Source organism: Zingiber officinale, chromosome 9A, assembly GCF_018446385.1.
Source record: "Zingiber officinale cultivar Zhangliang chromosome 9A, Zo_v1.1, whole genome shotgun sequence".
In the NCBI taxonomy this organism is placed as follows: domain Eukaryota; kingdom Viridiplantae; phylum Streptophyta; class Magnoliopsida; order Zingiberales; family Zingiberaceae; genus Zingiber; species Zingiber officinale.
In genome coordinates this window covers 38728040-38741101 of record NC_056002.1, presented here as the reverse complement: position 1 = coordinate 38741101, position 13062 = coordinate 38728040, and the positions used below count along the sequence as shown (strand labels likewise).

General features: G+C 38.3%; 2 protein-coding genes across 2 annotated transcripts; one reads left to right on the top strand and one right to left on the bottom strand.

The window, feature by feature from the left end:
* Nucleotides 1–724: 724 nt before the first annotated feature.
* Nucleotides 725–3116, bottom strand: LOC122019155 (proline-rich receptor-like protein kinase PERK4). The gene is made up of 8 exons (XM_042576650.1): nucleotides 2738–3116; nucleotides 2118–2612; nucleotides 1947–2033; nucleotides 1799–1869; nucleotides 1625–1701; nucleotides 1396–1540; nucleotides 1132–1293; nucleotides 725–1030 (listed from the first exon to the last, which is right to left on the bottom strand). Exons 1-8 carry the CDS (start codon nucleotides 3114–3116, stop codon nucleotides 725–727), a joined length of 1722 nt encoding a protein of 573 aa, XP_042432584.1.
* Nucleotides 3117–3883: 767 nt separating this feature from the next.
* LOC122021921 (U1 small nuclear ribonucleoprotein 70 kDa-like) lies at nucleotides 3884–11354 on the top strand. The gene is made up of 11 exons (XM_042580099.1): nucleotides 3884–4117; nucleotides 4505–4619; nucleotides 4709–4788; nucleotides 7178–7253; nucleotides 7349–7413; nucleotides 7491–7553; nucleotides 9039–9120; nucleotides 9204–9366; nucleotides 10076–10129; nucleotides 10245–10992; nucleotides 11094–11354. The coding sequence occupies exons 1-10, from the start codon at nucleotides 4028–4030 to the stop codon at nucleotides 10975–10977; spliced, it is 1521 nt and encodes a 506-aa protein (XP_042436033.1). The 5' UTR covers nucleotides 3884–4027; the 3' UTR covers nucleotides 10978–10992; nucleotides 11094–11354.
* Nucleotides 11355–13062: the final 1708 nt, after the last annotated feature.

Here is a 13062-nt window from a genome sequence, read left to right as displayed (position 1 = left end):
TTCTATCAACTTTATTTGTTTGTCATAATGTTTTTGTTAGATTTTTCAAAGTTAAATGAAGAATGATGCAAGTAGGAGACAGTTTAGTTTTAATTTAGTTGAACACAATTTGATAATGAGAGCAAGAGGTTGCAAAGTCGAAAATGAGCAAGTGCTATGTTGCGACGTGCGAATTGAGCTAGTTTAGATATACCTTGTGGGGATCCTTTTGTCATATCGGTAAAGAAAGAAAGAAAGAAAGAAAGAAAAAAAAAAAAAAAAAAAAAAAAAGGGTGAAGTAAAAGAGGTTAGTTGGATAAGATTCTCACCGAATGGAAGTAGAAGAAAGCAAAACTAGTAAGGCATACTTATGATGTGTTCTTTCTTAACGGTTCTATCCTTTTGTGGATAAGAAAGATACGACACTAATGTGAAAAAGAAAAAAATTATGACTCTGATTTATTTATGTAAAAATTATGATTCATCAAAATCTTATCAATAAATGAAATCATAGCATATTATATACTCAATTCTCAATCCGGAGGGGAAAAAAAATGAAGAAAAAAAAAGCCGTCAATCTCCAATCCCTTTCTTCCTGCTTTTTGCAAGTAAATAATATAGATGTTGATCAATAAGCAGACGACTGATGGACCTAAAGCTTGATGATATGCTTGCCTAGCTCAAAGACGAACACAAGGAAGCATTCTCCTCAAAATAGAACCCGAACTCACTTCGAAGTGCCCCTTCATAGCGTTGAATGAGGTCCGTGCCTTTGGTTTCCAATGCGATCCAAATCATCATCATCACCATCATCATCGGAGTAGACATCATTGTTCGATGGAGAAGGAAGGGTGGGTTCGTACTCCGAAATTGGTCCACTGTATTCATCGGTGTACTCAGGAATCAACACGACTTTCCGAATGCGGTTCATGCTCGAGTTGTATGAGCTAGTCTCATAGTCTGAGCCCGAGCTGAACATCATGCTTTGGCCTGGCCTCACCCCCTCATTCAAGTCTTCAAGTGATACAGCACCTTCCAGTGCGCTCACGATCTATAATCATTTACGATACAAGAGTTAGACTCCGAGCGAGCTTGCACTACAATGCACGAGACCAATACATCGAAATTCAGGAGCAAAATGTGAAATCGCACCTGACTCATTTTGGGACGCTTCTTGGCTGAATGGCGAATGCTAGCGGCGGCACACGCCACCATGCGTGCCATTTCCACAGGATCGTAGTTGCCATTCAAGCGCGGATCGGCTAATTCATCGTAGTCTCCATCGGCCAATGCCCGTGACAAAATTGGCCTTGCCTGATGTTATATTTCGATACACATGGCACGAAAATAGTAAGACAATTGATCTTGACTTATGCACAGTTAATGAAACGGAGATTTAAGTTGCGACAAACTTACCCAATCTACTAGGCTATCGTCCATGAATGAATGAGTGTCGACGGGTCTTCTTCCCGTTATGATCTCAAGTAGCATCACCCCATATGAGAACACATCAGATTTCACGGTTAACTTCCCGCTCGATGCATATTCGGGTGCCAAATACCTACTCATTGAGGAAAGAAAAGAAGAAGATTACGCGTATCGAAACACATTTCAAGCTAAACATGTAGTGTGCCATCTTGCTTACCCAAAGGTTCCCATCACTCTTGTCGAAACATGAGTGTGATTATCCAACGAGAGCTTAGCCAATCCAAAATCGGCCACCTAAATATACATTACATTACTAATCATGATTTGCTCAACATATTCAATCAAGTCGAGAGAATTGAAATTAAAGATGGCATTCATTGAGCTTCCATACCATTGCTTCAAATTTGAGGTCGATAAGAATGTTTGCCGACTTGATATCCCGATGAATGATCCGAGGATGGCCTTCATTTCATGACGATCATTGACTTAGACGACGAGTTAGATATGACGATGATTTCGTGTATATTTTTCATACTCACAGTCCTCATGCAAGTAGGCAAGGCCTTTAGCTGATCCTAATGCAATTTTGAGCCTTCTTGACCAATCCATCACCGGAAGTCCCTTCCCTACATCAATGAATTTATATATAAGGCTTAGCATCAAAAAACAAAAAGAGTTACTTAGCTTTCTTTTGGAGTCTTGGTGTTTACCATGAAGGTGGTATTCGAGAGTTTTGTTAGGAACGAATTCATAGACCAACATTCTTTGTGCTCCGGAAATGCAATAGCCGACGAGAGACACGAGGTGGCGATGGTGAACCCGACTAATGATGTCGACTTCGGCGTGGAACTCCCTCTCCCCTTGTCCACTCCCTGACTTGAGTTGCTTCACGGCGATCTCCTTCCCGTTGGGTAGCACCCCTTTGTGGACGTACCCAAACCCTCCTTGTCCTAAGAGATTGGAAGGGGAGAAGCCGCTTGTGGCGGCTACAAGCTCTTCATATGTGAAGGTGCTGTCATTTAAAGCAAGGGCGACGACCGGAGAAGGAGGTGGCAATGGCGGAGGACCATGAGGTCCCGAAAAGACCACACTCACATCGTCATCATTAGTCGGAGGCAATTGAGGATGCCACCCTCCTCCATGCATTGCGCCGGCATGGTCTCCGGTGTGCCACTTGGGAAGTGATGAAGCATAAAAGCCACTATCTACAATCAAGCATGCATCTTATAGAACGAAGTCTAAAGCTTACAACACTTTGAATAATTAATTCTAAGGGGGTAAGTTTTAATGCTTAATTGGGTTTGTTTAGATAAGGATTCGATAACATCACCTTTGAATGAACCATCCGCGTAGTATTTCATAGAGTCGTGGAGCCTCTTCTTCTTCTTGTTGTTGTTCTTCTTGACGCAACAAATGCACACCAAGACCAAGAACATGAAAACTAGTCCAACTCCCGCCACAACTCCTATGATCGTTGGCAAATTCGCATTAGATTGAGCATGTTGAGTGGAGTTGGTTAGCGGCTTCAATGGGGCTGTCGCTTTAGATAGAACATGTCCAGCGGAAATTGAATTAGAAGGATCGACATCTTGTTCTAATGAGGAGGACGCAGAGGAATGAGTATCATTTGGAGCGGCCACCATAGGCGAGGACTTTGAACTCGTTGATGAGGAAGTCGAATTGTTCTCCGGCGACGGAACTGAAGACATTTTTCCTAGAGGTGAAATTCAAAATCTAAAAATTTTCAACAACCCACCCTTCTACACAACTTCTCCTTTCCATAATGTTGTGTATACGTACGTGAAGCATTATCCCCTGCAAAAACCTCCATGCAATGATCCAAAACTCTATTATAATTACTTCTTATCAAAATGTAAGAAATCAAGTTCTAACAAGAAAGAATTAAGAAAAAGAAAAACAAGAAAGAAAGAAGAAAACGAAAGTAACTTACCCTAAAATGGTACAATCGTATATAGTTAAATTTCTTGTTAAACTAATTAAGGAGAAAGGGACATGGAAGAGATGGTGCGACAAGCACCACCTCTTCTATATATCTCTAGAACGCTATAAAGATTTAATAAAGGAAGAAAAATGAAGAGAAAAGGAGAGAAGGGGGAGGAGAAAGGAAGAGATGAACTAAATTAGTTAAGTGACTACCTAATTTGGGATCGATGGTGGACCACCGTTCAATACAAATGAGCTTAAATTTAGTTGGGTTATAAGTCAAAATTTACTTTAAATTTCATTAATTGAATTGATAACTAAACAATATTGCCTTAAAATAAACCATATTAAAAATTTGACAAATATTTAACAAAAAGTTGTTCCAAATTTGAGAAAAAAAAAAGAGAGAAAAAGATATTGCTGAAATATGTTTAAAATTTAGGAATCGATCTGTAAACGGTAAAAACATTTGGATTTATTTGAAAAAAAAGCCATCTCGGATCGCAACACAACCCCTACTATTTAATATTTATTCTTCATTCCGACCCTCGCACGCCGAAAGGAGAACGAAGGACCGCCGCGAGGCGAGGGGAGACGCTCGATCTTGTCTTCTCCGTCTTTGAGGTAAAGCGATCGATTCCTCTTCTTGGCGTGTTGGCTTCCGGACTCGAGGAGGATGGGAGACTTCAACGACCCCCTGAATCGCAACAACCCCCAGGCCCGCACCAAAGCCCAGAATCGAGCCAACGTCCTCCAGTTGAAGCTTGTAATTCCCGAGTACCTTCTTTCCGTTTTCTTGCTTTGATCGATCCTGCACTGTTTTCGATTTGGTCGTTTTAGGTTGATCGCCCACGATCCTTTTAGGGTTTAGTTTTATCCTTCTTCGATTCCGGCACTAGCTGTAGATCTCTTTTATTATGCATGATTTTTCGAGGGTGGATCTGCTGTATGGTTTGCTAGTTGGTTTAGATTCAATCATAGAAAAAGTCAATTTGGTTCTGGTGTTTACATTCATACACGATGGTTGCTCTTGTTTTTCTTCCTGATAAACACTTATTGTTTATCTCATTTAATCTGGTTTACTTGTTTCTGTAGAATATGTTGTTTTTTTAAGGTTTAATAGGCTTGTTTTTATACCTTTTCCTCTATACAGATTGGGCAAAGCCATCCAACTGGCCTTACTGCTAATCTATTGAAGCTTTTTGAGCCACGTCTGCCGTTGGAGTATAAACCTCCTCCAGAGAAAAGGAAATGCCCTCCCTACACTGGTATTGTATTTTTATTAGTTTTGGTTTATTTTTTGTATGGTTTTGACCAATAGAATTCACTGAAATTAATCTTCTGTTTTTTTCTGAAGGGATGGCACAATTTGTTAGCCATTTTGCTGAACCAACTGATCCTGAATATGCTCCGCCAATAGTTGAGGGTGAAACTCGGGTTAGATATGTATTTTGTTAATTTCTATAGTAGTTTCACAATTTTGGGAAAAATTAATTCTTGACTATGTAGTATCTTAGGATCCTGTGCAATACAAATATCATAACAAAACCAAAAATTAGAGAATTAAAATAAATAAATCTGCATATCAAAATTTTAACTATACAAACTAATTCACATGTGGTCAGATTGGCCAGTTTTGAAGGCTAATCAGGCCATTATCTGTTTTAGATAGAAACAATTTAATAACTTGAACAAATGGCTGCTCCTAGCGGTCTAGCTGATGGTTTTCCTGGTCTAACTGCTTGGTTGGGTTGAGTTTCTGCATCATAATGTAACCTTTACAGCTTATGGAAAGTTAATTGAGGAAGAATTCCAAAGTCACTTATACCTTTGTATTAATAGAAATTCATGAGGTATAATCTAATTCAGATTATAAGAGTAACAAGTGTGATAATGAGGAATTGGATTGTGATTATGATAGATGTTCTTCTGTTATATTAAGATTCTTAAATAAGATAAATAAATCTCTATATCAGTTTTGAAGTTTTTTCAATAGGTTGTTATGCTTATTGGCAAGTGTTAAGAAACTTGCATCTCTTTCCATTTTTCTTCACGATCAACTGTAGATGGAAATCATCTTTACTTGTATTGATTGTTCTCTTGAAAACTGATTTAAATTACCAATCCATTGGGATTTTTTTTGACTGTGTCTTTGCTGTTGATTAAAATAACATGCTGTTTCAATTGGCACAGACAAAACTTCTTGTTCCATTGGTCAACTTAGTGCCCGCACTGTGAGCAATAACAGTGCTGCCTTAAACATGGTGATACGAGTCAGGATGGACCCGTGTCATTTGATACCAACTGAGATAAAGAGAGAGAGAGAGACCCATACATGATATTAGTGAGGTTTGGATGAAGAGTGGAGAGGTTGGGATGCAATTCTTCCCCGTCACCCTTCTTCTAGGAGAGTTGGTTTGTGTGGATATCTCAAGTTGGCAAAAGGCGTGCTCGCCCCCAGCGCCCTGCCAATCTGTCCGTAGGCTAACTCGGAGAAGATAAATCACGGGTGGCTACTAGCCCTTGGAATAGTGACCGACGCATAAGGGAGACATTTTTCTCAACTATGCTGAGATTTGAACTCCAGACCTCAATTTGGCAGCATTTTATGTGCTAGTCACTAGACTGTCTCAAGAGGACCTATGTGGATATCTCAAGATCACAGGGGTGGTGGTGGGGTGGGGGTGGGGTGTCGAGGTTGAGCAGTTAAGCAGACCCCTGAAATATTATGGGGTGGGGGTCCAGTGTCGAGGTTGAGTAGTTAAGCAGCCCTTAAAATATTAAGTTAGTGTTTTTCTATAACTTGTCAATTTATTATAAGTGAATAACTATAATGTAAGGATAAATTGTTAACAGTTAATAATATTTTTTAAAAGTTTTTTAAAAACCAGTTTAGAATAAGTTAAACATGTAATGTTAGTTAATAGCATATAACTTATAAATTGTTAATAGTTTGTAATTTGTTAATAAATTTTCATTAATTGTTAACATAATTTATAATAAAGCTTATAGCTTAATAATTTTATATTTATTAAACAGATTAATATTGATATATAAATTATTAATTAATTTTTGTCAATAATTAACTTTAATATTAAATTTAGCTAACATCTAATTTTAGTTAATTGATATTAGTGTAATTATAATGCTTTATATTGATATTAATTATTTCGAACATCATATTTATATATACCTATATTAATGCTATTAGTTATAAATTCATATTAATTAATGAGATTAATCTTAATATATTTATCAATTATAACTTAATATGAAATAGTATTAATTATAAAATATTTCTCTGAGATTTTGATAAAATTGATTGTCTAGCTGCTATAATCTAGTTTGGAAGTAAAGAAGCAAACTGGAGAGAGCTGAAAAGAATAAAATTCATTCACATTCATGTTGGCATGCTTCAATGTTTGTTGAGTGTTAGCATGGTACGGTTTCTAAAGTAAATGTACTCTCTCAATAGAGATTGATACTCTACATGGAATAATATACTAAATCTTGTTCTCTATACATACACATATGCTACATTGTGTCGCTTAAGCTGAATTGTATGTAGTCTGAATTTGCTTGTTTGTTTTCTGTTCTAGTAGGATGCCATGAAATCATTTAGTCTACACACTGTGTACCAGCACATATTGTCATGGTCTTTTAATACCCACTATTGTTAGGTTGCCATGATCTTTAAATGTTGGTCCTTTTTGTTAACCATTTTATGGATTTCACCCACTTTCATATTCATCAAACATACATTGTATTTTCTGTCACCTAGTGTTTCTTATGTATATCATTCTGCATTCTATTTATTTGGTTTTAGGTCCAAAGAAGAGCTAGAATTCGACAAGTACGCCTTGAAGAGGGTGCAAGACAGGTTGCTGAAAGCTTGGAAAAATGTAATTGATTTGGATCTATAAGAATGTGCTGAAAAACTCTGGCTTGATCTCATCGAGCATTAATTGTGCTGAAAATCATTAATATTTTCTTACAGATGATCCATCTAAAGATCCAAATGCTACCGGTGATCCATACAAGACACTTTTTGTTGCCAGGCTTGTATGATTCCTGCATTTTGGGGTTTGTTTTTTTAAGAGATATTTATTCACCTGACAATGCCCAATATTCTTGTGCAGAACTATGAAACAACTGAACACCGGATCAAGAGGGAGTTTGAAACTTATGGACCAATTAAGAGGGTAAGTATGCATGACTTCTATTGTGAGGAGCTTGTGCTATTGCTCTTAACATGGGTAAGAATTTATTTCAAATCAGGCACTAAAAGTATGTTCTAGCCCAGCTGTTTTTGTAAATCATCATACAAATATCAATCTACTGCATGTTTATCCGAATTTTCATTGGTCCTAGGTAACCAAGAGAAACATATACTTTTGGAACTCATGGTTGGTTTTTCGTTATATTAGGATAGGTGCCAAGGATTTTTTGGAAACATATTTTTGTCACAGTGTGTATTATCTGTAGGTTGGTCATGCAACTATTTTGCTTCGTGCAGCCTGACCAGATTTTATGTTTTTCTTTTGTGAACAAAAAGACATCAACAAAACAATTTCCATTTTTTTTGCTTTGCATCCAAACAAAGGGAGGGGTTGTGACTGGGGAATTTTTTCTTTATTACTTTGGTGAAGCTTGGGTAAGTTGGGTGGTTGGATGTCATGGATATTATATATATTGGGTGTTTTGAGACTCCTCTACTGTCCTAGCTACAAAAAGGTGGCCATGAAACATTCTTTCACATTAACTTTGCTGGGACATCAGGTACTATATTTAAGTTATTTTCTACGATATATTCATGCCACTCTGCTCTTGCTCCAAACTTTATTGCCAGTTGAAAAATCTCTTAATAATGAGACAAAGTTAGAAGCTTTGTGCACAGCCAAGTATAGGGGCTATGACAGGTATACTAGCCATAGGTGGTGCAATGAGTTCTTTGATATATTGGGTTTTTGATTACTGCCTTTTAGAGAAGCCAGAAGATCTTGCTTTGTGAAGACTTTGTGAGTAGCACAGGTATTTCTTTAGTTGCGTATAGGTTTGTGGTGCATTTGGTTGGTTTCAAAGGAATAAATACTTGCGGTGAGAAAGATTCAGATTCTTCAACTCAGAATGTTTACAATGGGCACTCTTAAATTTCCTTTTTGGTCAATAACTCAATATAGTTGCTACTCACTACAGTCATTCTGCCTTATCCTTGGGTCGACAAAGGTAATCAGGTAATAAATCAAGGTACCTCGTGAAGGGATTAAAACTTTTCTAATTTTCCCTTGGATTTTTAATGCAATACAACTGAGCATTGGTGGTGATTCTAATGAAGAATGCATTCTCAACAAATTTAAATGGATAATTGGAAAATGTTTTCATCCTTCAGAGGGTTTTTGGTTTCAGAAGGTTTCTGGCGTACCCTACTTGGACATTTCCAATTTTATTGTTATTCTTAATATACCCTGGTAAGGGGGTGAAAAAGTATTTAATTCTTCTGGAACATACGTTGGTTTTCTGCTCTGTCAACTCAATCTGGCATGGTGAACCTGTACACCTGTTAAGGTGAGCACGGCTATTGAGGGCATAGGTGCCTATTTGTCGTGCCATTGAGAATATGCAAAAATAGTCAGATATTTCTGTGCCACTTGAGGATATTTTGCTTTATGATAATGTTGCTTTGTCAGGTACGTTTGGTTACAGATAAGGAAACAAATAAACCAAGAGGATACGCGTTCATTGAATATGTGCATACACGTGACATGAAATGTATGTACTGAAATAAATACTGTCCATTTGAAAGTCAGATTTGCAACTTATGATGTTTGTGACATTGTTTGTGCATCATTCAGCCGCATACAAGCAAGCTGATGGAAGGAAACTCGATAATAGACGAGTTCTTGTTGATGTTGAGCGTGGAAGAACTGTGCCAAATTGGAGGCCTCGAAGATTGGGTGGTGGACTTGGTACAACCAGGACTGGAGGTGAAGAATTGGCCCAGAAGCATTCCGGCAGGTAATGATGTAATTTCTTATTTTTGTACATTCATAGATTTTCTCAATAAATACAGATCCCCTTAATTGGAAAATATGCTGGTTAATTTTTATTGATTATTGTCTTTGCAAAGAACAATTAGCAAGCATATATTATACATACTCTGCTAGAATTGCTTGAGTATTACGGCTGTTGTGGAATGTTTCGGAGCTCATCTTCTTGAGCCTTTGAAACTCTATCCCACATCGTGAAGCTCTTTTTTAAGGGAAAGTTGTGGTTGTTTCTTTTGGATTTTCTTTAACCACATAATTTTACTTGGATCTCTCTAACAGGTGGGACTAGCAAAGTTTAATGATCAAGGTTGAGTTTTAATCATATATTTTTTTTGTGCAATATGGTCAGAAAGTCAGTAACAATGGATACATGCTGGTTTTCTTTTACTTGCTTTGGAACCTACAATTGGTGATGTTTGAGTCTTGCAACTATGAATTTCTTAAAGGCTGTTCGGTAGCTCATGCACTGGAGATACTTTACCAGTTCTGTTTCTTGTGCATTGGATATAATTTACTAAAGTTCCATTGAAAAGCCTATCACTTTGTGTTTTTTCCAGTCTTTCTTGTATCTCCATAGTTCGATGACAACTTGATACACTTTACTTCATGTCGAATATGTTATCTTGCATTATTAATAATCAGTCTCCTCCCTATAAATGGATTTACACTTCAACCAGGGAGCAGCAACAACTTACTTCAGATCATTCTAGATCAGAGGAGCCAAGGGCAAGGTATGATCGTTATCTGGATCAGTATGACAACCTTTTCATTTTCCAGAAAAGTTGGTGGAATTTTAAGTGAATTAATTTTGTAGAACATCATCAGTATTTTAACTAACCTTGGCAGGGAGAAATCTCGAGATCGGGGGCGGGATCGTGAGAGAGATGACAGACCTCATGAACGTTCCCATGAAAGGACCCGGGAGCCGAGAGAGGACAGGCACCACCATCAAAAGGATCGAGATAGAAACAGAGAAAGAGAGAGAGACAAGGAAAAGGATAAAGAGAGAGAGAGGGAGAGAGATCGTGGTCGAGACCGTGATCGAGCTCGTGGCAAAGAGAGGGAAAGGGACCGTGGTCGTGATTATGACCGTGAGCGCGAACGTGATCGTCCACGTGATAGAGACCGGGAGCGAGAAAGGGACTATGATCAAGCCGGTTATGAAAGAGAACGCGGTTATTTTCATGACAAGGATTCTGAATATGGTAATGAGTCAAAGCATGGCAGGGAGAGGTCTGGCGCAAGAGACAGAAATATTGAGCATGGAAATGGGCAAGAATGGTATGATGGACTACGAAATCCGGAGCATGAACGCGACTACAATCAGTATGATGAGTCCCAGGGTCAGAAACAGTATGATCATCCTCCACCAGTTAAGCCTGTGGAACACATTGAGAGGTCAAAGCGACATGAAATGGATTATTATGAACATGGGTCTTACGATCAGCGTCAGCCTGATTATTATCAAAATCAATATGGGTATGCAGATGCAGATCAACGTGAGGAGGGTGAGGCAGTAGGAGATGATTATGGATACCATCCTTCCGGTAGGTCCCTGTCCAGGGAGCGACAAGCTTAATACTGGATTTGATGAGTAAGTTTTACTTCTTTTCCTTCCTACGATATAAGTTTAGGTTTCCTTTCTGTCAGCAGTACCTTTTAAATTTGTGTTATTGTACTTGGAACATTTGGTAGGTTCTGTTGCATTCACTACAATGATGCATCATGCATTGATCTCGACTCCCAGCTTTCCTATCCAGCAACGTGGCGTGTACCTTCGAAGGCGTATTAGGTTCGATAGTAATCGTTATGTTGCAAACAGACTGGTGTGTTTTGGTATGTTCCAATCCATTAATTGAACTGTTTGGGTTCTGGTTTTTTCCCTGTATCGACTCTTGTAAACTTGCTTCCTTCATTATCATTTTATTGGCAGCTTTGACGTGAAACATTAAACCAGTTTGATTTGTCTGTTTTATGTGACCAGTGTTTTTACTTATTATTACAAATGGTAAGTATATTAAGTTTGCAAAGCTATATAAAATAGAGCATATTTAAAATGCTTTGATGCTTAGCTACTTTTAAAAATAATTTTAACGCGCTTAAAATGCCTTACATCTCTGCAGAGAGGGTATTATGGGTTGTTGACCATGTGATGCATTATTTTCCTTCGACGTAAGCCCTTGATTTTGGGTTTTTATGCACTTGAGTTATCGTTACTGGTAGTTTAATTGTATTTTGTCATTATCTCCATTAGAAAGAGTTATGCTCGACTTGAGCCTCTATTTTATCATCCTTTGGTGTTGTGTTGTCTTGTCGCCACTTAAGGTAAAAAAAAATGTCGATGTCGCTGCCTGTGAACAAATTATTGCTTCTTTTTTATTCCTGAACCAACTGACAATAGGCTTAGCCTTTTATTATCTATCTTTCTATTGTAAAATATTCATTATAAAATAATAGACGGATTGAAAATTAAGTGGAATAAATTTTCCTTTCCTTGTCTATCTGTTGCCTTGCTAGTTTGAATCTCTTAGAGCGATTTGAGGTCACTAGTAACCTCTGTGAGGTTTCTCATGGTTGTGAGTGAGGTTGCTTGCGGCCGTGAAGTCGATCACAGCGCCCTCAAGCAACCACGTAGACGTGAAGTTACCGCCACTAGTTCCACGGGGTTATCCGAAGTGGTTGGGGTGTAGAAGTTTGTCCAATGAGAACGTGGGTTCGAATCGTGGCGGTAGCAAGGGCGTAAATCTCTTATCCCCGTGTCCCTCAGTCCACTGCGCCCTTAACCCCTTCGGCTACCGTGATTAACTTCCCTCGTGATCGCCTTGGGCAAGGTCCACGGGTACGCTGGGGGCGAACGTTATCGCCTTTTGTCCAGTGAATTCACCGCCACTAGGTTTCATGAGCGAGTTCATTCATGGACGTGAGCGAGGCAGCTTGCGGCCAGGAGGTCAATCATGGTGCCTACAAGCTGCCTCGCTTGCGGGTGACTTTGCTTGAGGCTGCGACCTCTAGCCGTTGTAGCCGTTGCAAATTCACTGTAGTGTACTGGTTTTTTTTCCCCTTACCTTTTTCCCTCTTTTCTAAGCGTTTCATTTTCCCTTGTAATTTTCCCCCTATCCTATATCTCTTTTCTTCTTCAATCAACATCTCACCGTAAATAAAACATCAGAGGAAGATCTCGGGACAATATGGTTTGATATTTATCCTGATGAAAGCGTATTTATATTCATTTAATATATGAAAATTAATTAAATGAATAAGTTTCAACAATATATTATTATATAAAAGGATATCTATATATCTTCATTAGATAATATTTATCTATTTTGAGTATAGACCTTCATGACTTTATTCTTGGGCTCTATTCAAAATGTCTCATATCAATAAAGATATCATACATCCTTTTAAACTCATTATTTTTTCTAAATCTTTCCAATATGAGACTTTGATTGAATCTCAACAATCTTCTTCTCAAACGAAGAAGCACAATTATTCTCATGGTCCGGACCTCCTTGTAAGTATCCGGTCACTCTTGACCTGCTTCGGACCTTCTCATGAGCATCCGGTCACTCTGACATGTTCCGGGTCTCCCCGTAGGCATCTGCGTCCGATCACTCTTGACCTGATCTGAGTCTCCCCGCGAACATCCGATCACCCTGACCTA

What these genes read in the sequence shown, in the direction of transcription:
- LOC122019155 (XM_042576650.1), bottom strand. Translation starts at nt 3,116, where the DNA reads ATGTCTTCAGTTCCGTCGCCGGAGAACAATTCGACTTCCTCATCAACG. An exon ending in TGCCTACTTGCATGAGGACT is followed by an intron (nt 1,870 to 1,946) that starts GTGAGTATGAAA and finishes CATGAAATGAAG; the next exon opens with GCCATCCTCGGATCATTCAT. An exon ending in AGCGTCCCAAAATGAGTCAG is followed by an intron (nt 1,031 to 1,131) that starts GTGCGATTTCAC and finishes AAATGATTATAG; the next exon opens with ATCGTGAGCGCACTGGAAGG.
- LOC122021921 (XM_042580099.1), top strand. Translation starts at nt 4,028, where the DNA reads ATGGGAGACTTCAACGACCCCCTGAATCGCAACAACCCCCAGGCCCGC. An exon ending in ACGTCCTCCAGTTGAAGCTT is followed by an intron (nt 4,118 to 4,504) that starts GTAATTCCCGAG and finishes TCCTCTATACAG; the next exon opens with ATTGGGCAAAGCCATCCAAC. An exon ending in TAGTTGAGGGTGAAACTCGG is followed by an intron (nt 4,789 to 7,177) that starts GTTAGATATGTA and finishes ATTTGGTTTTAG; the next exon opens with GTCCAAAGAAGAGCTAGAAT.